Raw genomic sequence first — 25,654 nt, forward strand, 5'->3', positions numbered from 1 at the left:
AGCACCAGTAGCTTGAATCTGTGGATCCAGCCTGCCTGGCTGGTGAACGAATCATTAAAATGATGAGTGAGTGTACATAGAAAGTTTGTCTCTTTATTAAGGAACCCTTGATGACCCCCCCCCCCCTTTTTTTTTTTTAAAGAGTCACAGTCATGTGAGATGGTTTAGTTTTGGTTCAGTATGTTCAGGTTCTCACCTAAATATAAATATATGTGCTCTAAATGTACAGAAAATGCCACATTTAAGTGTTGTCCTCCTGTATAGAGTTTATTTACTGCTAATTATGATTTATTTTTACTTTTAGAACTAATATTTTTTTGGTTTGATATTAATTATTAGATATTAAGTATAACCCATTGATTGCACAATTAAAATGGCAATTTACTTGCATACAGATTTTGACTTTTCACTTGGTTTCTGCAGCATATTGTAATATACAACATATAGCAGTCAGGATTAACCTGGTGGAGGTGATCTCAATCCTTGACTGACTTCTTCTCTGGGAAGAGGAGTCTGTACGATTTCTTTCCGAGAGGTCCGAGAGTTTTCTCAGGATTTCCCTCAGAGTTATGCTATAGTCTGCCCAAGTGAGTGTAGCATGGCATCACATTTGCGCCGTGTGCGCTTCAGCGCGCCAGAGCTCCGGAGCTGAGCGAGTGGCCGAGGCTCCGCCCCCTTTGGACCTTGTGACAACAACAACTCATCCAGAGAGAGAGAGAGAGAGAGAGAGAGAGAGAGAGAGAGAGAGCTGCACTTTTCAGCTCGTTTTCTTTCCTGTCATTCTCTCTCTCAATCTTTGATGATTGTCCCACCGCGCAGAGCCCCGGTTTCTCTCCCCACCTCGCCTTTCCCAGCCTCTCTCTATCTCTCTCTCTCTCTCTCTTTTTTTTTTCCTCCTCCTTTTCCACTTCTCAGCGGACTTGCACCGCCGTGGATTTCTTCTTCTTCTTCTTCTCCTCCTCATCCTCCTCCTCTCAGATAACTGCCGTTACTTTTTTTTCTGTTGTTGTTTTGGGCAGTGTGTGTGTGTGTGTGTGTGTGTGTGTGTGTTTTTTCTGTTGTTGTTTTTTTTTTTGCGCTCTTCACGCTGGGGTTTTTCTCTTGCCCCTCTCTCCACGCTGAACTTGCACTCGCTGGGTGAAAAACCATGGCCGTCCCGGCTGCTCTGATCCCCCCTTCCCCTCTGGTCCAGCCGTCTCCCATCTCCGCCGTCTCGTCTTCGGTCAGCACGTCTTCGCCCTCGGCCACTTCTTCCTCCCCCTCTCCGTCCGTGGCTCCCCCGTTCCGGCCGGAGCTGATCGCCACCAGCAGCCCGGGGGTCCCTCTGCCCGCCAAGCCCGTCTACTCGACCCCGTCGCCCGTTGAAAACACGCCGCAGAACAACGAGTGCAAAATGGTCGAGCTGCGGGGCGCCAAGGTGGCCTCGTTCACGGTGGACGGCTGCGAGCTCATCTGCCTCCCGCAGGCGTTCGACCTGTTCCTCAAGCACCTGGTCGGCGGGCTGCACACCGTCTACACCAAGCTCAAGCGCCTGGAGATCACGCCGGTGGTCTGCAACGTGGAGCAGGTCCGCATCCTGCGCGGGCTCGGCGCCATCCAGCCCGGCGTGAACCGCTGCAAGCTCATCTCCAGGAAGGACTTCGAGACGCTCTACAACGACTGCACCAACGCCAGGTAAGCGGGCAGTGCGCGGCCCACTCTCGGGAGAGGCAAAGTTTACTCGAACGGAGGTCAGGGCAGGTTTCTGGAAGCTGAGGGGAACAGTTTAGCGAGCAGCCCGTTGTCGGGACCGAGCGACTCCCGGGGACTCAGCGAACCGGGCTGATGACGTAGCGGGCCGTTTCTGCCGAGCGTGTCTAAACTTTTGCAGCGGTGGAGAGAGAATATGACGGACCTCGAAAAAGCGCAGGGCTGAGCTCCTGGGCTGATCTCCACAGTGAACGAGTGGCCTAAATAAACGACGGTTATGAGCGCAGTAAATAAGTCACACAGCGATAACGGCGGCTTTATTAGCACTGCTAGGCTTTACCTGATAACAGCAGGGGAAAATAAATAAATAAATAAATAAATAAATAAACGACACAGTGCTAAACTATAGAAAGTTCCGCCTTCATTTAAAAAAACTGAACATTTGTAGTTATTTTTAGTCATTTTAGTACGTTTTTAATTGCAAATCTCTTTGAAGTAGTAAATAATGAAAATTACCTTCCGCCCTGACACGAATTAGCAGAGGCAGTCATGGTTAATTACTGTTAGATGTGCTGTTACACTGTTAAATACTTCTCCTGTCCTGTATAGCTACCTCCAAATATTTACAGCACCCCCTTCGCCCCCCCCCTCTCATCTAAATAAAACCAGAAACTAGGATTACTAGTAAAAGTTACCAAAAAATAAATAAAAAAAAATATAAATAAATAAACAACTCCTTGTGGTCAGTGTGTGTGTGTGTGTGTGTGCATACTGTCAATAATGAGGACAGATTCAGTGCCTCCAGGTACCAGCTTATTTTAAGTAGTGGAAACATAGATTACTGTTAAGTGGAAGCATGACATTGGCAACCTTTCTCCTTAAATAACGTTTACCCTATTGATCAGATAAAGTGGTGTAAGAACGCTCCAGCCGTAATGCAACAGCACAGTCGATGAGAAGCAGAGGTCAGGAATTGTCATAATTACACCCCCCCCCCCACACACACACACACAAATAAATAAATAAATAAATAAAAATAAAGAGGTCAAATAGTTGCAGGGAAAGATTTAACCGTCTTAAAGATCACTCCAATGCCATGATCCTTCATGGAACATCGGTTCACTAGGAGCTATGAGCTCCTATGAGCTGCTGTTTAGTGTTTTACATTGAGTTAATTATTACCGAATGTGACGGGCCTTAATGGGATGGGACTGATTGTAGTACAGAACATGCTGCTTACCTCTACATGTTGTTCACTGGAAAGTTAGGCACGGATTCTGAAGTCGTTTAATGGTTAATTCGTTTATTTGTGTCTTAAGGTTCCATGCAGACACACACACACCTACACACACACACGCACACTCACATACACATGCAGCATTCCTCAAATGCTTGGTTTAATAATGTAATATTATGGATGTGAAATTATGTGGTGTGGAAGGAAACTTGATTTGCTGAGAATACATACTGGGAATACTGGGAATTTTACAGTTTACACTTCCTGATTTATGTTCAGGCTTTATTTACGTATGTATATTATAGCATACACACACAAACAGACTTGTGCAAAGGTTTTGGCACCCTTGGTCAAAGGACACTTTTGTTTTTTTTATGTAAATAAATGAACCAGCAAACCCTATACAGAACATAATAAATAAATGAATAAAGTAAATGCAATTCTGGTACCTATACCTATTTTGTTAATTAATTTATGGTATTGGAAAAAGAACTAGACAATGACAATGTATTTATTGTGCCATATTTAATGTTTTTCTTTATTTTGGTGCAGTGTGTTAAATTAAGGATTTGTTTGAATGTGAACTTTTACAATTTTACATAAGCTTATGTATAGGAGTGTGTATGTGTGTGTGTATATATATATATATATATATCAATCATAATACATGTTTTTTGTGCTCAATCTCTACAATAATGCAGCAGTTTCAGTCTAAAATAATGATTTTACACCTCTAAATAATAAGTTCAGTTTCAGCATGAATTTACTGTCACACTGAACTACTTGTCCAGCAGCTGCTGCTCCTCCACGCAGAGCCGTATTGTGGTGTGGTGTATGAGCATTGTGTTGTGTTGCTTTTTTGAGATGTTTGACCACCAGCATATCCTCTCTCCTCCTGTTTGAGAGGGCTGCAGCTCGTCCTGAGCCTCAGTGCCGTCAGGGGTCTTTGGGGTCTTATGGAGATGGTCTTATGGTGATATAGTGTGTGATTTGAACTCTGAGGTTGGCACTGAGAGTGGCCAGTGATGGGGTTAAAGGATAATGCAGTGCTACACATTGCTTTAATGATGCTAAAGTGCTCGCCTATTACTGCTGCGTGGAGAGGCCTGTAATTGTCTCTGAAAGCACCTGGTACTGCCGGTGTTATGCTGAAATCAATCATATCCGCCATGTCTGCTTCCCATTTGGAGAATTACATCATTTGTATGGACAAAGATATCTTGTGTAGATGGAACACAAACAGATGGAGGAGGAGGAACGGCTCTTCTCCGCGGTGCGTTGTGGGCCGGATCTGCGCGGGGAGGTTGGCCCGTTAGGTCTTAATTCTGGGACGGATGTGATAATTCTGTGTGGCTGGCTGGGCTGAGGCTCGAGTTTTGATGACGCCTGTTGGTGAAGTGGCCCGTTATAGATGTTATGCGGTTATTCTGTGTGCTGAATCTCTTATTAGTCTGCTGTGCTACCGTGTGAAGGTGTGTCTGCTCTTCTAGAACATTAGATTCTGTTCAGCAGTGTCAGTCTGAGGAGTTAACTTGCTCTCATAGCTCAGACACTACATTCTGGGTGAGCTGAGCTGCTCTTCAGGGGTTAAATGTAAGACCATTTGAATTCTTGTGGATCTTTGCATGGTTGAGATGTTCTTCTCTGGTGGCTGTGAGTCCACCTGCCTTCCTGAACTCCTTCTGATGCCGCATGCTCAAGTGAATTCACACACCATTATACTGAAAGCTCACTTTGGCTAAAAGGTGGAAGATGAAGCGGTGGCCTCTCGTCTTCTTCTGCCCGTGTTAAAAGTGCCTCCAGTAAGGCAGCGGCAGATGAGCTGCGCTCTCCCTCTGCAGGAGGACGTGCTCCTCGGGCTCTCCTCCACTTTCACACGGACCCTTGGCCCAGATTAATGTGCACCTTCTGCCGCCGAGCAGATACAGAGGCTGTAATCTCTCGTTTTGGCGGGAGTTATGACACCGCCTCATGAGAAGCAATACTTCAGCTACTTGTTTTTCCTTTCTTTCCTTTTCTTTCCTTTTTTTTTTTTTGCCCTGTATGTGTGTCCATGTGGGACGGCGCTGGTCTGCCTGCTTGGTGACACCTGAACTCTGAGGAAAAAGGGTTATTGAAGCACGGGGACGGCGTGGCTCGGGCAGGGGCAGCTGTCTCGGCGAAAGAAGGGTGTGGGGGGGTGGTTGGGGAGGAGGTTGATCGCCGTACGCTAGCAGCAATGCAGCAGTTAATTGACAATCATTGTCTGCCTCTGAAGGTTAAACAGGCGCCCCCAGACTACAGGGGACCACTGCGACGTCAGCTGGATTTTTCTCCAGCGCCAGCTTTGGTGTTTGCGGAGAATTTCACTGAGTTTATAGAAATATATATTTATCTTTTTTTTTTTTTTTTTTTTTTAATAGCTTCATTATTCCAGTGCTTAAGAATTTCAGCCATTATATTTTAATTTGCTCTTTGATCTGCAGCCCTCATTTATTTTTCAAAAATCATTTTTTTCCCATAACACACAAGAGCAGCACTTATTTAAAAAAAAAAAAAAAAAGGGAGTGTGTGTGTGTGTGTGCTTGTTACGGTACAAACCGCCGTATTTACAGAAAAGCGTGATTATTTTGTTTAGCACTCGGGGGTACGTCTTCACACGCAGTGGCAGATTTTATCGCCCCCCCACCCCCCAAACAGCCAGCCCCCCTCCCCTTTTTGCAGTGCTCTCCTGATATATTTGTTTTCGGCAAGGCATGGATGTGTTTACAGGTACTCATGGGAAATCTTTGGATCAGATTCAAATCATTCCCAGTCAGAGTGGGTGCTAAGATACCCGTCACCCAGCAACCACATCCAAGAGGGAGCCAGGGTGATAATAACTTCAAAAAACAGAGAGACAGATGTCTGATTAGGATGAAAGAGTTTGAGGTGGGGGGGGGATGCATGTTAAAAGGCTTGTTAAAATCACAAATTCATTCAAGCACTTTCTTACAAATCAAAACCTGCGTTTCTAGCTCTGGCTCCGGGTTGTGATGATGGGTCAGAAATGAAATGGATAAACAATTGGGGTGTTTTCCCCCCCCCCCCCAACCTCTTCCTGTTGCTATGAGCCAGTCGAGCTCTGTTGGATAGGATTAGCCACCTGTGTTCAAATTGACTGTGCATTTGTCGCATGTCATCGGTGTGAGAAGAAAGAGGAAGGAGCCGCTAGAAAGCACAGATTGTTGCAATGCTGGCATCGATAGAGATGGGACTTATTACTGCATCATTTGATGCTAGATGTGTGATCACGGTGTTCATTTGCTGTTGTCTGCTTCATTTCTTTAACACATCACCGTATCTGAAGAAGTGTATTTTTCCACATGCGTTCTCCGATCTCCAGCTCAGGACGTTTTACAGCCTCTTACGTGTAGGCAGGCGGCTGCGGAACCCTCATCATTTGCTGCGTTGTAAAGTAAAGCTGGCCAGGCAGATTGCATTGGCATGCCTGTGCTGGGTGTGCAGAGCTCGGTAACAGAGCTATGTCCCTGGTATTAGCATGACACCATGTGTACACAACCGCATTATAGAGCCTGTCATTAACCGCTGCTGACAGGGCAGAAGTGCAGGAGTAACAGTCAGTTGAACTCCAAAGACACAGAACGTTCATTTTCTTTGGATATGAAGCAGTAAGAAGAGTCAGACAGGAGACAGGAGACTGCAGCAGCACCTGTGACAGATTGGCTGTGGAGAAAGAAGCAGCAGCAGAAGCAGCAGCAGCAGCTTTCCGGCCCGCCTGCGTCCGTGCGCGAGACGCTGTAGGGTCTGGCATGTCTTTAGGCAGCAGCTCTTCCACATTACAGCGTATTTAGGGAGCCGGGGCACAGAGCACTGGTGCTTGTACAGGGACGTTAAACACTACTGACAGAAGTTAGAGGGAGCAGATGAGATTTCTTGATTGGACGAAGATTCCAGACTGTAGCCCTACTCTGTCTAATATGGTCACGTAGAGAAATTGATTTTCCTCCGAAATTAATTAATTTTTCATATAGCCCAAAGCATGGAGTTTAAAAAGAAGAGTGCACTTGCTGCTTTTTCCTATTTTCCCCCCTTCTTCTTCTTTAAAGAATTATTGCCTAATCATATTAATACTTTTGCCCCAAGGATGAAAAGATAATTGTACAAATGCATTTGGAAATATGTATCACTGAGTATTTATGATTAAATTATGCAAATAACTCCGACTCCCATCCTTCGCGGACCCAGATTGTCTAATTAGGATTGATATGCCGAGTAGATGTTCGGGAATCTGAATACACGCATGTCCAAAGAGCAGAAAATTGAAAATGACAAGGCTGGAATCCTTAAAAAGTGTTTTTTTTTTTTCTTTTTCTTTTTCTTTTTTTCTCTCACTGTCTAATTCGGCGTAGCTGTATCAGGAGTTAATTTTCCCTAGCTCATTTTCACATCGCGGCTGACAGGAGAGAGAAAGAAAGAGAGAGAAAAAAAAAAATACTTCAGGGAAGCAATCTCAAATGAGATTCCAGAAATTTTCTCCACTTGTTTCTTCGCTTTTTTTCTCCCTCCCTCTTCATTTTCACGTGGGCTATCGGAGATAAATGGTGTACTGTGTAAACATCCTTTGCTGTTGTTTTAACATTATCGGTGGTATTTGGGCTTCGCAGACCGCTCCGCCTCTCCTGATCCGCCACAAAGGAGCGCGTTGATAGGAATACTGTATCATTTCAATAATAATTACTGTTGTCCATTGCAAAGATCCTTTTCCAGGCCGAGTGGAATGTCCGGCTAGATGCGTTTGACCTTTGCACCGTCGATACCATACAGTAGGCTCAAATACATCCGAGCCGTTAAGGAAACGGCGGCGGCGGCGGCTGCAGCCAGGCTCAAGTAAACGCTGTCAGCAGGTTTGGCAGTGCCAGGGTGGAGGACAGGTGACCATTTAGGTCTGCGGGCTGTTTTCATTTAGGTCAGAACAAGATCCACTTTACAGGGTAATGAGAGTGCCATGACTCCATTAAAGAAAAACAACAGGCTGTGGAGTGCTTGGGCCACTTTTGTGAGGACAAAAGAAATAAGTGCTCAGTGAATTCACTTACAAGCCCTCCTCGAAGCCTGAAATATGTGCCTCTAAAGCACCTTTTGAAAAACTGTTGTCATGGTGCTGGTTCGATTATGGTGTGGTGTGCTGACAGTACGTGCTCCTTATTTATTTATTTATTTCCTTTTTTTTCCTTTTTTTTGGGGGGGATAGACCTAACTAGACCTGTTCAAATAAACGGTACTGTGCAGAGGATTCAGGCACCTAAGCACATTCTTTGCATTTTTATCTCAGCAATAATAGTGGTTTTGCTTGTAAAAAGGTCCAGATGCAGGTAACGATCATAAATATGGTTCAAAAGTACCAAGCCTTTCTCATTTTGAAGGAAGTAGTGAGCTAGTGTGAAGATTAAGGCTTGATTCCAGATTTCTCCTGGATGGGTTTGTCCGATTTCATCACCAGCTCACCTGATTTAACATCATTAAGCACTGAAGTACCAACCCAGGCATTGGATGATGACTACAAGCAATACTAGACTCCCACAAGGAGAGCTTTGGGAGTGTTTAATGAACACAGTTGTGCAATTTTTATTTTTATTTATGGGAATATTAGTGATATTAGTGAATATTAGAGATTCTTTTGATTTTTTTGAATTTTCACAGGTGTCTAAACTTTTTGCACAGTACCGCATATCTTCATTGTGCCTTTTTAATGTAGTCCTTTTCACTCTCACACAAATACAAAGGTGTCAGAGAAACCAAATATTTCCTACTTAGATTTGCAGTCCAATAAACTGTAAATAATACAATAATAAAGAAAGTAGAAGAGGAAATTACACTTTTTCCAGCCTTTTTTTTTTTTAAATAGCATTCCTCTCAGCAGTGCTTGGCCCCTTTACAAAAGACTGCTCTAACACCTCCAGAAGCATCTCATAAAGTTCTGATTGTTATCTAATCTTTACCTGGCAAAGCGAATGGCCCGCAGCTAATGACACTTGAGACTAGAATGGAATTCTATCACTGTTCAAAGCATCTGCTCTCAGAAAGGCCTCTGACAAATCTAAGACTGCGGGCCCCCTCGTGCAAAGCCGGGAATCCTCACAGGCCGCCGAGCAGCGCGTTAAGTCAATTTGGCTAAATTGAATTAGAGTAATAATAATAATAAAACCCAAATATTGTTTTTTATTGCCACCAAGGATCCCATATGTTGCGAGCCGGAGCTGTTAGCTATGCGTTTCGCTTCTTGATTAAGACGTTTTCAAGGTGAAACACAAATGCGTGCTTATTAGATAAAAATGCTAAGCACTTGGCTATAGCTCCAGTCCCACTAATGTGTTTTTTTGTGCCCCCCCCCCACATCCTCTCCCACTGTTGAAACCAGTGAAATAAGCTTGGCAGGGTTTCATATCAACCAGTTTGACAGCCGTACTTTCAGACTGTCAACCTTCATTGCTTGAGGATTAATTAGGACTACATTTATTGATTTTGCCTATTCATTTAACGGTTCAGACGACGTACCTTTCCCCCCCTCACCCCCACACCCAACAAATATGCATTTATGTTTCCGCAGCCTTGGGGTTCCTTTTTGAGCCAGCTCTACAGTCAGCCGGTTCCACAACCTTGTGTGCTGCAGCCTGCCGTGTTGTTTCAGAGCGCTGCCTCTAGAAGGCCAACATGAATCAGTGTCACGTACGGCTTAACTGATTGGGAAAGGTAAACATTCCAATAAGAAATTTGATCTGTTTGTGCAAAGCTGTACACAAAGGCATATTCAATGACCAAACTGAAAGGCTCCGACTGGCAATTGTAGTGAACTGCGCATCCCATTTTTTCCTTTTTTTTCACTTTCTTTTTTCTTCGCCTGCTTTTCCAAAGGCTTTTCCGCAGGCTAGCCTGAATGGGACTATGCTGTATTTCCGTATCATCAAACAAAAGTGTTTTTTTTTTCTTTCTTTCTTTCTTTCTTTTTTTTTTTCTTTATTCCTCATCCAAAGCATTGCTCTCACGTTGCCGGTCCCTAAGCCCGGTGAGAAAGCCATTATGATAACTCCAGCTCTTTCTGTGATGCTGTGCTTGAGTTTCTCTCCTCCAGACTCAAATGTCACTGTCTTGCTGAGGCTTCTTTTAAAATATCGCCCCTGCCATGGCGAGCTGTGGCGCCCAGCTATTATTACTCTCCTCTTAAAGACTGACAGTTTGCTCCGGAGAGACATGACACCGAAGTCGTCTGCTGGAAGTGTACCGCCGCGCTCCCTTTCTGTCCAATCAGATATGTGTAAACTGACGACACCTGGCTGGGGGAGGTGGAAGGCGAGGCCGCAGTGTGCCGCGCCGCGCATGGATCCGGTTTTCGAGCCTTTGTGTGCGAGGAAGATACTGCGAACCATTACACATGTCTACCAGCCCGCTGTCTCGCGTTTCATGGCTTGTGGTTTTACTTGAAAGTGGTTGTTTTCGTTTTTTTTGTTGATGTTGTCTGTCATCAACAAGCACTTTCACTGGGAGACTTGGGAGTTGGGCTGAGTCAGTTTGTTTAATTAATTCATTCATTCATTTACATTTATTTAATTATTTGTCATTTCCATTCAATTAGGGCTGTGATAGATAAAAATCTAGTTTATATTTATATAGTTTAAAAAATCTAGTTTCATGATTGGCGGTCAGATTAAACATTATTGGTCACAAGTTACACAAGTGTGTATGTGAAGTATAGGTGAACAATAAAGTTTAGTTTAGGTAGGTCCAAGCTGAATAGCTGGGCAGATAGCTAGCAGGCTAATGCCATGTACACACGTGACTTTCAGAGTGGTCAGCTTGCTTGCAACTGTTGCTATACTGTCCACACTACACAATGTACAACTTCTTTGAATCTTTGTGATTTGCACCCTACAAAACTGATTAGCGACAGTGATGGGGGGCCACCGATTCCAAATGTTTCCTCAGGAGTACCCCCCCAACCTCCCCATCCCCAATGAGTCTACATTTCGACATGGAAACCCCATTACATGCACATGTAGCCGTGCTTGTTGGTTGTACAACTCCTTGCACTCCTATTGGCTGTAGCTCGTCACCACCCTCACTGCCAGTCACAACCGGGTCACGGCACATTTCACACTACAGGATTTGGACTCAAGACAGGTCCAGATATATGTAGTCTGCTAGATATGTATCAGGTGTCTGCAAGGCATTTAGTGGAAGCTTGGTAGAACGGGTAACTCCTCAGGTAACTCCCAAAGCCAACCCGGTTGTGTCTGCTGTAAACCCTGCTGTGTAATGACATATGTTTAGGACAAGTTCATGAAAGTAAAGACTTCTTTTAGATATTGGCCTTGCGATGAGACACTGCAGGTACTCAGTACTCAAGTACTCAGTAAAAAAAGTAGTTTGTTTAAAAAACTAAAAATAAAAAAAGATGTAACAAGCAGTTGAACTGGGTTAATTAATGCAAATAAATACTCATTTGATTCCAAGTTCCACTGCTTGTTACCACGTGAACTGACATGAATTTGACAGAGAAACCACTGTTTCCAGTGAAGAAATAACAGTGAATCTTGGCCTTTTGATTACTGATATTTTTGCGAACTTGTTTTGCATGGGCAGTGTAGATATGCAAATGAGACTTTAAATAAATTAAAGAAGAAAAAGAAGAATATAGCTTTTGGAAAAGGATAATCTGTTAAAGTATATTTGATGGTTTTATTATTTAATCAAGAAAACACTGCACTATACAGTGTTTCCAGATCATCCTGTAGAACAAAATGTAGCATAATTGCAATAAAAGATTGCTGTAAAACCATCAGAGCAGCATTTGGAATGAGCATGGACACAGGTATTCTTTAATCAGAGATTTTGTAATCACATTTTAAAGCAAAGCTCTTTTTCCATATGTAGCAAAGCTGTCTCCAAATTGCTACATATGGAAAAAGACATTCTAAGTACACCTACATCTTTAAGTGTAATTTTTTTGTACTTCCAGACCCTGATAATGCATGTTATTTATCGCACAAAGCCAACCCTGTATCTCCAAAAAATTTTTCTTTACTTTGAAATTCTGGCACGGAATAAAGAACAACTGCCAGATTCAAATTATTATTAAGTGGGAAAATGTCAAAAATGAAAATACATTTTTTTTTTTGCATGACAACGATGATATTTTAAATGCTACATAGTATTATCACATAGTTGGGCCCAAAATTCTACTCAAGTAAGCAGCGTATTGCTTAAACAGTAATGTAACGGATAGTGGCAACTCAACACTCAGCATTAGAATGGAATTACTGTTTACACCAGTTTATTCAGCACCCGTCCTCCCTCCCTCCATTTGTTTATCAGATGCTCTTATCTACAGCGACTCAGGAAACATAAAGCAGATAGTAGGTAGCATGAATGATTGAGAGTGTTGCAGTAACACCATATATCAAGCTAACACACATAAGATTCTGATGAAGAACAGGGTAAACCCAGTACATTAGGTGCGCAGCAGTAACCAACACTAGCTGCCCTCAAATCAGGCCATTTATTCCACTTATGCATCTAATCTGGTATTTAAAATCCAATGCGGGCTGTGTACTCCGGGCTGCAGCCTCCCAGCGTTATGCTGCTAAAACTTTCCCAGCATAATACATCTGTCTATATGTATTATCCCTCTCTCGCTGCGGAGCCGGCAGTGTGACATCCATAAACTTCACATGTGAATAAGCTTTTCTGAAAAGGAGAATGAATTAAGTCAAGCTGACATTGCATGCCAATAAGCTTTGTTTCATTCCCAATGCAGTATTCATTTGTGGCACAGAGAGATTTATTGCATGATTGACAATTATGAGAGGATGACCTAGTTTTATGGAACGGAACAAAAATGGTTTTCATGGGATGGCATCGCCTTCCTTTGTGTTCCGCAGACCCTTACCAAGGAGTAAGGAGGCTTTTGCCAAGAGATGCAGCTTTTTAGGCCTGAAAGAGCACGGAATGATTTTACTGTATGCTCTGTGTGTTTTGCCTCGGATAATTTAGTATTAGCCTAATTGTCGGAGATCCCCATGGATAGCATGCCTCTTTAAACCCTCACATTCAATCTCCTCTCTAAAGCCTTTTTCTACCGTATTTGACAAAGTGTGTTCTTACAGGCCAACCACTAAAGTTGCTCTACACTTCTCTTGGAGGTGCTATAAGCATATTATAGCCATTAATTAAGGCACCAGACTTTCTTCCCAATTAATTACGTTCTGCTTCTACACTGTAAAAAAATACTGTTACAGCTTTGCCAGGGCTCAAACTCTCAATTATGGGACACTTAGGCCATTGCACCTCATTATACTGCCTTCTATGTCTCTGTAAATGTTTAATACACTGTAAAAAAGATGTTTTAACTTGAAGAAGTGAGCCAATTGTTGTGTTCTCTGAATATATAATAAAAATATAAATACATTAGACATTTTGTCAGCTTACCATTTGACAATAAATTAAATTCGTTTTTAGTGAGACACAGATATGAAGCTGCACTTAAAGGAAGTCGTAAAACCAACAAGTCCCCTAGGTCTGAAGTTCAACAATTGTGGTAAAGATAATCTACATTATATTTAATAGGAGCCTCTATAGGAATATACTGAAGAAAACTCGAAACTTCTCTGAGCTGAGCTGTAGAAATTCCTCGTATTGGCTCATGCAACATTTCTTGTAGACTCAAAAAATAGTGTTAAATGTAAATATTGGGTTAAATGTTACTTAGTACTGAAATAGACTGTACTAGGCTACGTACTAGTGTTTGCACATCGCAGTTTGGTACAATGGGAAAAGAGCCCCCCCCCCCATTTTTTTTCAGGTTTTTCAGTTATTTTGAAGAGGACGATACGTTCCTCTTTTGATTCTCGTTTTCTCTCAAAGTTTCTTTCACCTTGTCTGAGGGAGTTTTCCTTGCCACTGTCATCTTTGGCTTACTCAAAAGAGGCTCGGGCTCAGATCTCTGTAAAGCTGCTTAGTGACATTTTTGTTGTAACAAGCTCCATATAAATACAGTTGAATTCAATTCAGTTTCACCTAGTATTGTTCCTCCTGAGGTAGACAGATAAACATTGACATGTAAACATAACAGGTTTCATGTGATAAAACAAATGGCCATTAAAACCATATGCATCATTTATATGATAAAAGCGCCAAAAACAAATATATAAAGAAATAAATGTAAAATTCCTTGTACATTCATAGGAGTTCACAAGACCATCCTCCCAAAGAAACACCACTCCACCCCAAAAAAATCACTTTGTTGATTTGAAAAGAGCTGACATTGTATGCATCTCTGTACACAAGTGTTGTTAATGTACTTACAATATTATCAAATATAAAATAATATGTTTATTTTATATGTTTTATGTAATGTCACACAATAGTAATGATAAATATTAGTGAACTTCATCTTTGAAATGCAAATTCATGTTTGATATAAAGTAGAGCTGGGCAATATGACGATATTATATCATATCGTGATGAGTTTTGTTATTGTGATACACAGCATGCTTTTCTAAGCATATCGAGGATATCGTCAGTGCCTAAAGATCACTGATCAACCACAGGTTTCATTACAAACAGTGTAATTAGACAAGTTTAATTAGATTAAGATCAGCAGATGTTGAATAAAAATAACTGTACTCAGTACAGGAGAGGATCTGAATAGTAGTTTTTAAGAATCTGTCGCTACTGATATGTTTAGTCTGTGACAGTCACGATGTATCGAAATGAATATCATGTATCGTGAAATATCTCTTTAAATATCATGATATAGTAAGTTCACTGTATCGCTCAGCCCTAATTTGAAGTCCTTTAAATCAGGATTTGGGATCAAGCTTAGTGTGGCAGTTTGCTAACTTGCTAATGACCTACAATGACCTACATTACGCTCATCACTCTTCACCCATAGGCTACCACGCAGTCATGTCACCATCACAGAACGAATACACATGCCATTGAACTCCCAGTACGCAGTAAAGTGTTCACCTTCTAATTAAGAGCTTTGGTGTTTGAGCCCTTGCAATTTTGTACCTTAGTTTTACAGTGCAGTAGCGGAAGTCTCTTAATTATGGATGTGTCGACATCAAGCTTTTCATTTTCAGCCATAACACATGGATTAAACCTTAGGTCATGTATTGACCTAACCCAACATTGGCTAGGTTACCAGGGGAAGCCATTGGTGGCATGGACAGCTTTGTGTACTTTAGCAGGGTAGTTTTCAAACTTTTAAAAAAAATTACTGGTGTATAGCGAATATTTCATGATTCATTCATTTTTTTTTATTCATCTTACCTTTCTATTAACTGTTTTATTCTGCTTAGTGAAGCTCATTACAGCTGTAAAGAGGGCCCAGGCCCCCGCGGGACCACTGGTTGAGTGGAACCACAAATGACACAAGCAGGGTTTAGCTGGAAGTTAATATCCTGCAAAATTGTTTCAGCGCAGCTCCGTAGAATACGGATGATTAAATGACACGAGCAGATCAAAACTGTTTCCTCTGACTACAAGGTGTTAAGTGTTGGCGCTTTAGTGCGCTGCGGCTCTCCCAAGGTTGCCTTTAAAAGAAATAAGATGTATTTAAGGGAGAGTACTGTCATAGAGGGGGAAAAAAGGGGGGGGGGTGGTCCTGAACGCTAGGCTTTGTGAATTCTATCAGCCTTTGTGTTCTACCCTGATAGCCGTGCTATCTGTGGAGTTATTTGAGGCACTGCCTTGACAAGGGATAAAAAAAAGCATTACAAATACTGGCAAATCATTCTCATCTTGTCTGAAGTGTCCCGTTTTTCCCAGACTCTGCATTTAGACTATGTGAAAGCGAGTGTGTTAAGTAGAGACATTTGAATGGTAGAAATATTGGAATCGTCCCATGACGCATTTGTATCATTTGAGAGAGTCTAACATGTGATTGAATCCTTTGTATTCGTAATGAACTGCAGTGTTTACTAGTGGAGTAAAAAGAGATCTGACCCGAGTAACTTCTACTGTCTCTGATCCCCCAGAGAATGAACTGTTATACGTTACCAATTCCGCCAAGGGAGATTAAGGGTTGTAAAACCGAGCAAAAGGGTTCGCAGTTATCCAATGTCCTCTCGCTCTTGACCTTTCAAATGCCAGAAAAGGAATGTGAGACAATCGCTGTTCTGCAGATCTGCTTACATGGATCAAACGTGGCTTTTTTACGCCGCTGTTAGTCACAGAGATGTTTAATTGAAGGAAATCAGGACCCGAGGTGAACAATATGCTATATTTATATCTGCAGCGCCGTTGTTATCATTCGAGTGTTGGAGCATTGTTTTCTTCCCAGACCACTGAAAAGAGCTCTTAGACAGGGAGGCATTATGTAATCTGCCCTTGATAAAGAAACCTTTTCCACAGCTGTGTCACTCGCTATTCTCATACCAGCAGATAGCTTAGCACTGTTCCAGCCAGCTCTGAGAGGAGGCTCTTACTTGCATGCTTTAAAGGGGCCATGTCATGGAAAAAAAAACAAGGTTCTTGGCTTTTTTTTGAGTGTCAGCATGAAGTAAGCGAGTTGATCCATTTATGATGTGAAAGTTGTGATGTCATTACCATGAGCCCATTTTTACATAGCTTGCCAACTCAGCCTACAGAGGCCTACACAGTTAAATCTGTCTATTTACTTCAAAGTGTTTATAGATGGTCTGTAGCTGTGGAATTTGTGGGGGATAGATTATCCAATGTTGTGCCACTCCTGGCAGTTGGGAAGCACATGCAACAGTGTATCTTTGCAGCCTTCCAAAGAATCCACATATTCAGAAGGAGTGTTTTTGGCATCCCAGGAGATTTTCAGTCGAACCTTTCAGCCTGGGCACAATATTTTGCAGTGTACGTCAACAGAAACAGTAGGAGATGAACAGAAATTTGGCAATGGACGAGTAAAATCATGGGAAATTGGTAAAATGCAGTAGGCTAGGGGTGGAAGACAATAGCAATATATCAAAGTATCACAATATTTTTTTGTCTACTGGATCAATTCTCAAAAAAAAGGTTTAAACTATGACAGTTTTTCTACAATTTGATAAAAAATCACAATATATGGCCTTCAGTACTATAAGCAAGACCATATGTTGTATCTGTACTGTATCTGTATCTGTATCGGGATGCTTGTCGAATCGCTCCTATTGCCAACACTCAGCGCTATAATAAACACAAAATGTTGAAAATGGTTCCTTTTAATGGTTCCTGCTCATAATATTGTATGTTTATTCTTTTCTTGCTGTGGAAGGAGATTTAAAGCAGGATAATTAAAGGTGTGCTCCTCTTTAGGGTCTGGGTCAAGGCAATAGGAATGTCAGAGCCTCGCAAGAGTTTGACAGGCCCTTTCAGCAGGCCTGGCTGGAGCGACACAGCCAGAGATAGCGCTGGGGGCCCCAGAAAGGCCACCGTGCTGACAGCCCTCCAGCCGCACCATCCCTGGCAGGAAGTCGGCGAAACAGATAGCGAGAGCGCCCGCGAGGCCGGCCAGTGGCGCGGGCCGAGCCGGGAAAGATTAGGCGTGGCCCCTGGGTCACCTCGTTCCCACCGTTCACTCAAGCACCCATGGCCACGGGGGTGTTATTAATAAAAGACAGGGCCAAAGAGCTCATTAAGCTTCTCAGACACACACACACACACACACACACAGGCCACCCTTGCCATTAGAAGCTGGACTGTTAGGCTTGGGGTAAGCACACTTGTTATCCCAGCTAGGGGTGCCCTGATCAAGGGCATCAGTGGCTCTTCACAAACCAAAGTCTCTTTAGTGGTGCCTGGCTGAATACCCAACTGTGGTAAAAGAAAAAGTTTCAAACTCTGCTTTGGAGAGCTATGTATTTTACCGTCACTGTCGCTCTTACTCTGGGTTCAAAATCTGCTGTGTGTAACTCAGGTAAGGCAGACAGGATAACACTCATAATGACGGCGTAACACTCCGTAACCTGGGTCATATATGTTAAAAATCCTGTAACATGACTCTAGCTCCTCAGTCCACATACTTTTTTTCATTTTCTGTGACAGTTCTGTATCTCTCAGCTTGTAAAAGGCATGTGAAAAGTGTGTCCTTTAGTATATGATGGTCCTCAAATCATGTGTCTTTAAAGCAGCATTAGGTAGCAATTTTACCTAAAATTAGCAGCTACAAAATCGTATTGTTGGTATTCTGACTGTCATAGGGAGAATGCTGTATCTGTCATTGTCTCCATAGGCAGTGGTTAGGTAAATTTGGTTGGAGCTACACAAGACATGTAAGAACTGTGTTGTAACCTAAGTCTCTGTTTTTGTAAAAAAACTGCCTCAGTCCACATGCTTCTTTCATGGTCCACTTGTCAATGAATGCACATTTTATGTCGGTCCATGAGGGGGAGCTCTAAGCGAGATTTGTATTTACAGCAGTGATGCAAAAGTAAACGCCACTCCGCAACAGTAGGGGGAGTCCTGGAGCAAACAAAACAACAACCTAAAAATCAGTACATCACACTACAAAGTGCCCCACGCTGCAACAGGTTGCAGATGGTGTCCGTAGTGTCAGTGCCGTGGGTTAAAACGGGCCTCAGGGATGATTGCGGTTTGATTGGGCCTAATACGGTCAATACCAATCCCTTAAAATATGCTTTGATCATCTCTGATACCGATCTTTTGAATCCGATCAGCACATCCTCCATCCTAGCAGCGTACTGGGTGGAGGGGGAGGGGGGAGGGGGGGAGTAGATCACTGCTTACTGCTAACTGTGTTGTACTGAGTCGACTCAGTGTCTCTCTGTGCTTTCATGGGAATGCTGAGCGTATAGTTCTCTTGTCAATGTAAATAATCGGAGGAATTCAGCACGTAGTGTGGAGATATGTGAGGGTGAGGCATGGGGGGGGGGTAGGGGGGGTTTGTAGATAAAACATGTGCACATAACTCTCTCCTTACCGTAAGTGATGACTGGTGTCGGACCTGTCTCGTGTATAAAAGGAAACATAACATGATAGCGCCAGATCTTTGATCAAGATGTGCGGCGGCGGCAGCGGCGGCGACCGTGATTTATACCGCCGCACCTCAATAAAAAGGATGTCAACTTTAGGCCTTAATGAAAGCTCTTGAACGTATCTGGTGCGGGAGCGATATGTTGACAGTGAGGATGCAAATGAGGTTAAATGTGCGAGAACCGAAATGAATCACCCCTGTCTCTGCTGCTCTTCTGCCAATGAGGAGGAGGAGGTGGAGGAGGAGGAGGAGGAGGAGGGAAGGAGAGGTGGGGAAAAAGAAAAAAAATGCTTTTCGGCGGCTACAAAGCGGCCCATGACACATTCCCTCCTTTGTTTCAAGCTGCTAACTGTATTTAATTTCACATCTTATCGTCCATGGCTTTGTCTGTCTGCTGGCTCCTCCCGAGTCAAAGCGACCCCTTGAGATAAACTCTGTCAGACTCGGGGGTGATTTATTAAATTCTGATTTCTGTGAAGGACTTTAATGTCGAGGCGAGAAAGAAAATACATTGCAGGTGGCTGCCAGCTTCAGGCACTGTTTGCTCTCCTTTTACTCTCGCCAAAGGTAAAGGGAGAGAGAGAAAAAGAAAGAGAGAGAGAGAGAGAGAGAGAGAGAGAGAGAGAGAGAGTACAAATCTATGTGGGATTTCCTGCTTTTGTTTTGGTAATGGGAACACTACCCCCCCCCCCCCCCCCCCTCCCCTCGCCTCCTTTTCCACCATTGCAGTTGTATTGAATAACTGCTGTTTAGATTAGAGAACAGCTTGAAGAACTTCAGCTCTATTAATGGTCAGGACCGCATGGGACAGATTTACATCCATGCAAACCTGCTGGTGGACACCTAAAAGAAGTGTCTCTGACCTTCTATCCAAATCTATTAGGAAAATGTACTGACCTAATCTCCACTGTTAGCATTGGCACATTTGAATAAACTAGTTTTGCATCTCTTCTTCTGCGCTATACTTGTCTGCAATTAACCTATGTGGGGCGACGTGTGCTTTGCGCATAATTATTTGAAGTGCGCTGCCTGAAAATGCTCTTTTCAATGTATTGTTAGAGGCAATTTATTACTGAATATGATTAAACGTGACAGGCATTTCATCTCAAGGTTGTGCTCATATGGCCCCCTCTTTTTTTTTTTTTAAAGCCATTAATGGCTGCGGAGTGTGGCCCATAAAAGTGATATGTTACTTATTCTTCTTCTACTTCTTCTTCTATCGTCTAGTGACTGACTGACTGTGTGATCGCAGGCCTGCCGTTGGCTGTGCTTTTGCTGTTTCACACCTACCCACCCCCCAGCGGCCTCCCTCTCCATGCAGAGTTTGCACTCGCACAAGTCCCAGGCAAAGCAAGCAGATTTCGCCAATTTATTTGGGCTGGGACGGCGCGAGAGCGGGCCTCGTGTTCGGAAGATGGTGTGAAACGCACGTGTGTCGCGAGCGCAGCAGCTCCGCATGCGGCCAGAGAACTCGGTTTAACTTGTCAAAGGCTCACCTGTGCAGCCTCTCCCCAGCCTGGCTGGATGGGATGGGATAAATGGGGGGGGGGGGGAGGAGAGAAGTGAAGAGGAGTTAGGGAGGGGGGATGGTGGTGGTGGTGGTGGTGCGAGGCAGGCAGACAGGCAGTGCAGTGCAAGGCTCTCTTTCAGCTGCCTCTCAGGGCTGCCTCCTGTGATCCCCGCCGTCTCACGTTCTCCATTGTTCGCCGCTCGTCAGCATCTTTTGTCTTTTGCCACTGATTCGTCTTTTTGATCTGCGCCGAGTGATTTATCTGCATGGAATCGTTTTTCGCACAATTCCCCCTCAGGAAATTTGGAATGAGCCATCCAATAACCTTGGCAGGGGCGAAAAAACAAAAGCGCGAGAAGCTGATCTCATGTATTTTGATGCAGTTCTTACACCGAGCCGCCTTCGAAATGGAGGGAGGGAGGGGGTGAAAAAAAAAAAGAAGGCAAAATGACCGTGTCCTTCTCTCATTCCCCGTTAAATTGAGTCTTAAACATGACACTGCTTCTCTGTTTACCGGTACGACCTGTGCCACAATAACACAGTATTAATTAGGCTGCTTTGGCTCTGCCGCGGCCTACCGCCTCCCCCAGGTTAATGCGCTCTGGTGCTGCCTCCTGAAATGTAGCAGAAAGCTGGAGATTTGGGGATTTGGTGCGAGTCTTTAATGTGTGGTGACTGCAACAGTTTTTCCTCTGTTTGCCTGGTTAAAAGCGTTGCGGGTTCGGGGGATTGGAGTTGACAACCCTGAGGGTATTGGAGCTGTTTGCCTTCTCTTTCTCTCTCGCTCTCGCTCACTCTCTGTTTCTCTCTCTCGCTCTCTCTTGCTGTCTCTCGCTCTCTCTTTTCTTTTTCTTTTTTTTTTTTTCTTTTTCCACCAGCGCTCAGCTGCAGCTGTTTGAGTCTCCTCCCGCCAGCTGTCAGTTAGAGAGGCTCTCCGTAAACATCTCCACTCAGCACCTGCTAGCCACTGGGGAAATAGGTGCATGTCAGAAAAGTTTGAACAATGTAAAAGGGGACTTTGGATGGATGGAGAGTCTGTAGGAAGGCCGCGTGTCCAGGGTCTGGCAGAGCGCGTCAACATAGTCTTAGCAGTTGGCTTGTGTGTGTTTATCATATTTTATTAGTACTTCTGTTCAGCTTTGCCTTTGGATAAAAGCTTGCCTGGTAAACGGAGGAGGTAAGACGAGGCTGCCGCATACAAATCAAATGCAGTCATCTGTTAAAAGTATGAATCCATGTTACGCACTGCCTTTTTGTTATCGCTCAAAAAAAAAAAAAAGAAGAAAAAGAAGAAGAAGAAAGCTTTCCGTCTGATGTCGGTTAATACCTTAATTTGACAGGTGTGCCGGTTTATGTCGGTGCTTGCTTTCTGTCTGAATACACAGGAAAGCAGACAGAGGTATCTTCTCATCTGTCAGCGAAGACATTTATTTCCCTCTGTCAGGAGAGTGCCAGCTCTGAGAAAGGACTTTATTTAACTTTCCATCGTCCTTTCAAGACTAAATTCATCAATCCTCTGACATTATCTCAGCTCAAATTATGAAAGCTAATTAAAGAAATGGCCTACAGAAATTCTGATAACCTGAATGTTTTTCTGACCGGTCTGCCTGTTGAGAGACTTGCCACAGGGTTCCTTTAGCTCAGGAAGTTATGAAAGTATTACACCCAGATCATTTGCACAATGAAGTCTCAGGCCTCACTCTGTGTTTGTATTTGGATCAGTGTATCAAGTTGAAAAATGAGCCGCCTGGGGCAAGTTTAGCTCCACGCTCTCAACTGCAGAAATCTAAGCTAATTGTTGCTACACGTTGTAAATGATGAAAGCAAGGTACCTCGGCACATTTGTCGGGAGCGAACGGTGTTGTGCTTCAGCTCTGATTGTAAAATTGTAATAATGTTGGCAAAGAGGCAAACATTGCATCACGCCTTGTACCCTCCTCCTCTTCCTCCTCCTCCCCCTCCTGCCAGAGTGGCAAGTCATCGCGCCACGCGTTTCCCTAAAACCTGTAACCACAAACCGATCCCACCGCCTTACAGGAGATCGTAGCTCCTAGCTGAGAGCGTTTCTTCACTTGAATCGTTGCACAATTGCCGTTAGAGAGCTCTGGAAGTCAATCAGTGAGGCAATGGAACAAGTTTCACCAGCAGAGATCAAGGAGGGGTTTCATCTCGATAACACGCTTTCAGATCGTCGCATGGAATGGAAAACAAAGCAGGCGGGTTAGCGCGTAGGCGAGTGGTGGGGAAGAAGGGGTTGGGGATGGAGGGGCGGGGGGGGGGCTGGCCGCTGTGAGCCGTGTCGAGCCGGACTCCTGTTTAGTGCCCGGCAGCCCCAGGCAACTGTAAGGCATCAAGGCCACCTGGGTGCGACTTTATTAAAGGATGAAATGAGAGGTTGCACGTTCCAGTCCCTCACATGACGTCCCGCTGCTGACTTTCTTCCCTGCCCCCTCTCTCTCTCTCTTTCTCTCTCTCTCTCTCTCTCTCTCTCTGTTTTCCAGCCCTGCCTGGGTTTTGATGGGTTAGCCATGAAAGTGTTTTTCATTAATACCCCTGAGAGACCTGGGAATTGCTCTTTCCACAAGCAAATCCAAAACGCAGCGCCGATGGATCCGTTAGATGCATGCCGTGTTAATTAATGCTGCCCGATATGTTGGTCAGGGCTGCGTAGCAGAGCTCGGGACGCTCACTTGCTACTTTTGTTGTTGTTTAGTGTCAAATCTTTCCTGAGAACAGTTCAATATGAAGCTCAGTATGAATCATCCTGGGATGACTCATGTTTGGTTTCGAGAGACTTGGACGGTGATAGCATTGCAGATGCCACGTAGATGCTCACCTGATGAAATCTCTTTTAAATGCAACTGAACTCGAAGTTCAGGATGTCGATGACCCTTTTAGGGTTTAGGGTTCAGGGTTGATTCGAGGGTATGATTAAAGTTGGGCTTAGGTGCAGGGTTCCATTCCCAAACATGTCAAACATGGATGCTCGTTATGCCCAGCAGGACATGTAGTCATGTAGTTGGTTTATAGCTGATATTAGCTTCATTTGGCCATATTTATTAGCAGTGCTCTATACTGTATGTGCTCCCACTCCAGCTGTAAGACCCAGTCGTGTTTTATTTTTCATCCGCTGGGCTTCTTGTACAGCTCTGATGTATTGATAAGATGTTTGGCTGCCTGGGTTGTGTATTGTGCGAGCTAATCTAATTGCAACAACAGGGAACCACCTCGGTAGTCTTTTATCTCGACTGTGGGCTTTAAATTGACTACCTGTTTGCATTGGACGGATGTTTCCGGTCCTGTGGCCACGTAGTTTCCGAAATGTTCAACTTCTTATCATTGGCAGGCACGCTCCTTTCTTACTAACGGGCACCTGTCTGGGGCAGCAGCTCCCTCTACATCACAGTTTGTCTCCTTCTCTTTTGGTTTGAGGAACGGCTTCGAGTCCAGAGAGGAGCGCTAGCTCATGAAAGCGCAATCTGTTGACAGATTCCGCCGTTCTATTACCACTACCCACAGTGATGGATCTGCCCGAGCATTATCATTTTACAGGGAGCTTTTAAAGCCACCATTTAATTCCCCCTCTCTCTCTCTCCGACGCGCTGTCTTTTCCCGCGTCTCATTTGTATGCTGCTCCTTTGGTGTCTGTTTGGGCTAGCTTTAAGTAGCACAAAGCCTTTAATTGTGAGGTTTAACATTTTGCAATTAAAATCTACCCTTATTGCTCAGAGGAACGAATGACGAGGCTTTGATGTATTTTAATCAGTGGAGATGTATTGTAGTTTAAGGAGCGTAGAGATCCCAGATACATTTCTGATTTTAAATTGACATCCTCTTCCACCTTTGAAGATGATAGCATTTTAGTCTGAAAGCACGGAGATGCAGTCCCTTGAACCCTCCTCCAGATAATAAAGATTGTTATCTGCCTGATTCTAAAAGTGGACAAATAGGATTACGGGAGACATTTAGATTTCAGTAGAACCAAGAACATCACAATGATTCACCCGAGCATGAAGTCAGATACAGAAATCGCAGCTGAAAAAGACATCCTAATTAATTGAAGTTTTGATAAATAACCTAAAAGAGATGATGACATACTTGACACCAGAATCGTAGCTGCTCTTTTTGTCTCTGCACTTTTAGTATAATGTGAGATTGGATTGACTCTAAAGTCTGAATTATGAATTTTCACATTTCAGTTATATGTGTGTGAGAGAAATACATAGAGGTACATGATTATATGATATTGTAATCCTATTGGATGCAGCAGATGAAAACCAGTAAAAACAGTGTTTAATGGTATATTTATTGATCTTCAGAAGAGCAGCACATTTATTTACACTAAAATACTAAAATATCTGTATTTCTAGTCGTCTACAAAAAAATTGTACATTTAATGCAATGCTAATCCAGGTAGATTTAGTCCCAAATCATTTATGTCCCAAACGTTCATGTATTGGTAGCATCACTCCCCAATTGCGATATTGCTGCATCCCCAGAATTTAGGTACTCTAGGTACTGGCAAAATGGATTGTATTGTACTGCATGTCTGCTATCGAATATCTCATTTCCAGCTTTTATGAGGTTTGTGCAGTCAGTAGAATTTTACTGATCCTGATTTTAGAGTATCCTGTAAAGCAGAGAAATCCCATCTTCTGTTCAGGAATGTCAGTATTTTGGTTAGATATATCTCCATCAGAGTTGTTAACAAGCAAATATTTGACTCTGCACGCTAACACTTGCTGCATTTGTGCCAAAATCTGATATTTGACTACTGGAAAATTCTACTTAAGAAAAAGTACTACCTCTGTAATGATTAGGGCAGTGCACAATGATATATTGGGGGAATCATATATTTTTTTTTATTGGCAGGTAATTCCTTTAAAAATGTTTGGGATTAGAAAGAGGTTTTGAAGTATTTGTTAAGCAGTCAGATCAGGCTGTTGTTTTACTCCGATATTTATTTATGTTTATTGATCTATTTACTGTGCTTGTAATACAACAGAAATAATATTTTAATAAAGTTACATTTCTCATAAATAATATTTCAAGTAGGTTTATTTTCCACTAGCAAATGTGTATGTATTGACATTGTAGTTCTATTTTCCTTGAATATAAGCACCAGTATTACTAAAGAAAATAAGCAGCAGTTTTTTTATAATCTTTGGTAATATTTGTCTTATACAAACAAATCAAAGTTTCACAAAGTTGACTGTCTAACTGTGTTATCCTT

General features: G+C 43.2%; 1 protein-coding gene across 5 annotated transcripts in view; it reads left to right on the top strand.

The window, feature by feature from the left end:
- Positions 1-757: 757 nt before the first annotated feature.
- dachd (dachshund d) overlaps positions 758-25,654 on the top strand; it is a 138,602-nt gene continuing 113,705 nt past the window's right edge. For 2 of the 5 annotated variants that reach the window (XM_072686287.1, XM_072686288.1), the window contains exon 1: positions 758-1,674. In XM_072686287.1, the coding sequence (XP_072542388.1) occupies positions 1,148-1,674 (527 nt within the window). In that variant the 5' untranslated portion in view covers positions 758-1,147. The remainder of the gene's footprint in view (positions 1,675-25,654) is intronic. The other 3 variants (XM_072686285.1, XM_072686284.1, XM_072686286.1) reach the window with 3 other exon arrangements.

This window comes from Salminus brasiliensis, chromosome 8, assembly GCF_030463535.1.
Source record: "Salminus brasiliensis chromosome 8, fSalBra1.hap2, whole genome shotgun sequence".
Taxonomy (NCBI): domain Eukaryota; kingdom Metazoa; phylum Chordata; class Actinopteri; order Characiformes; family Bryconidae; genus Salminus; species Salminus brasiliensis.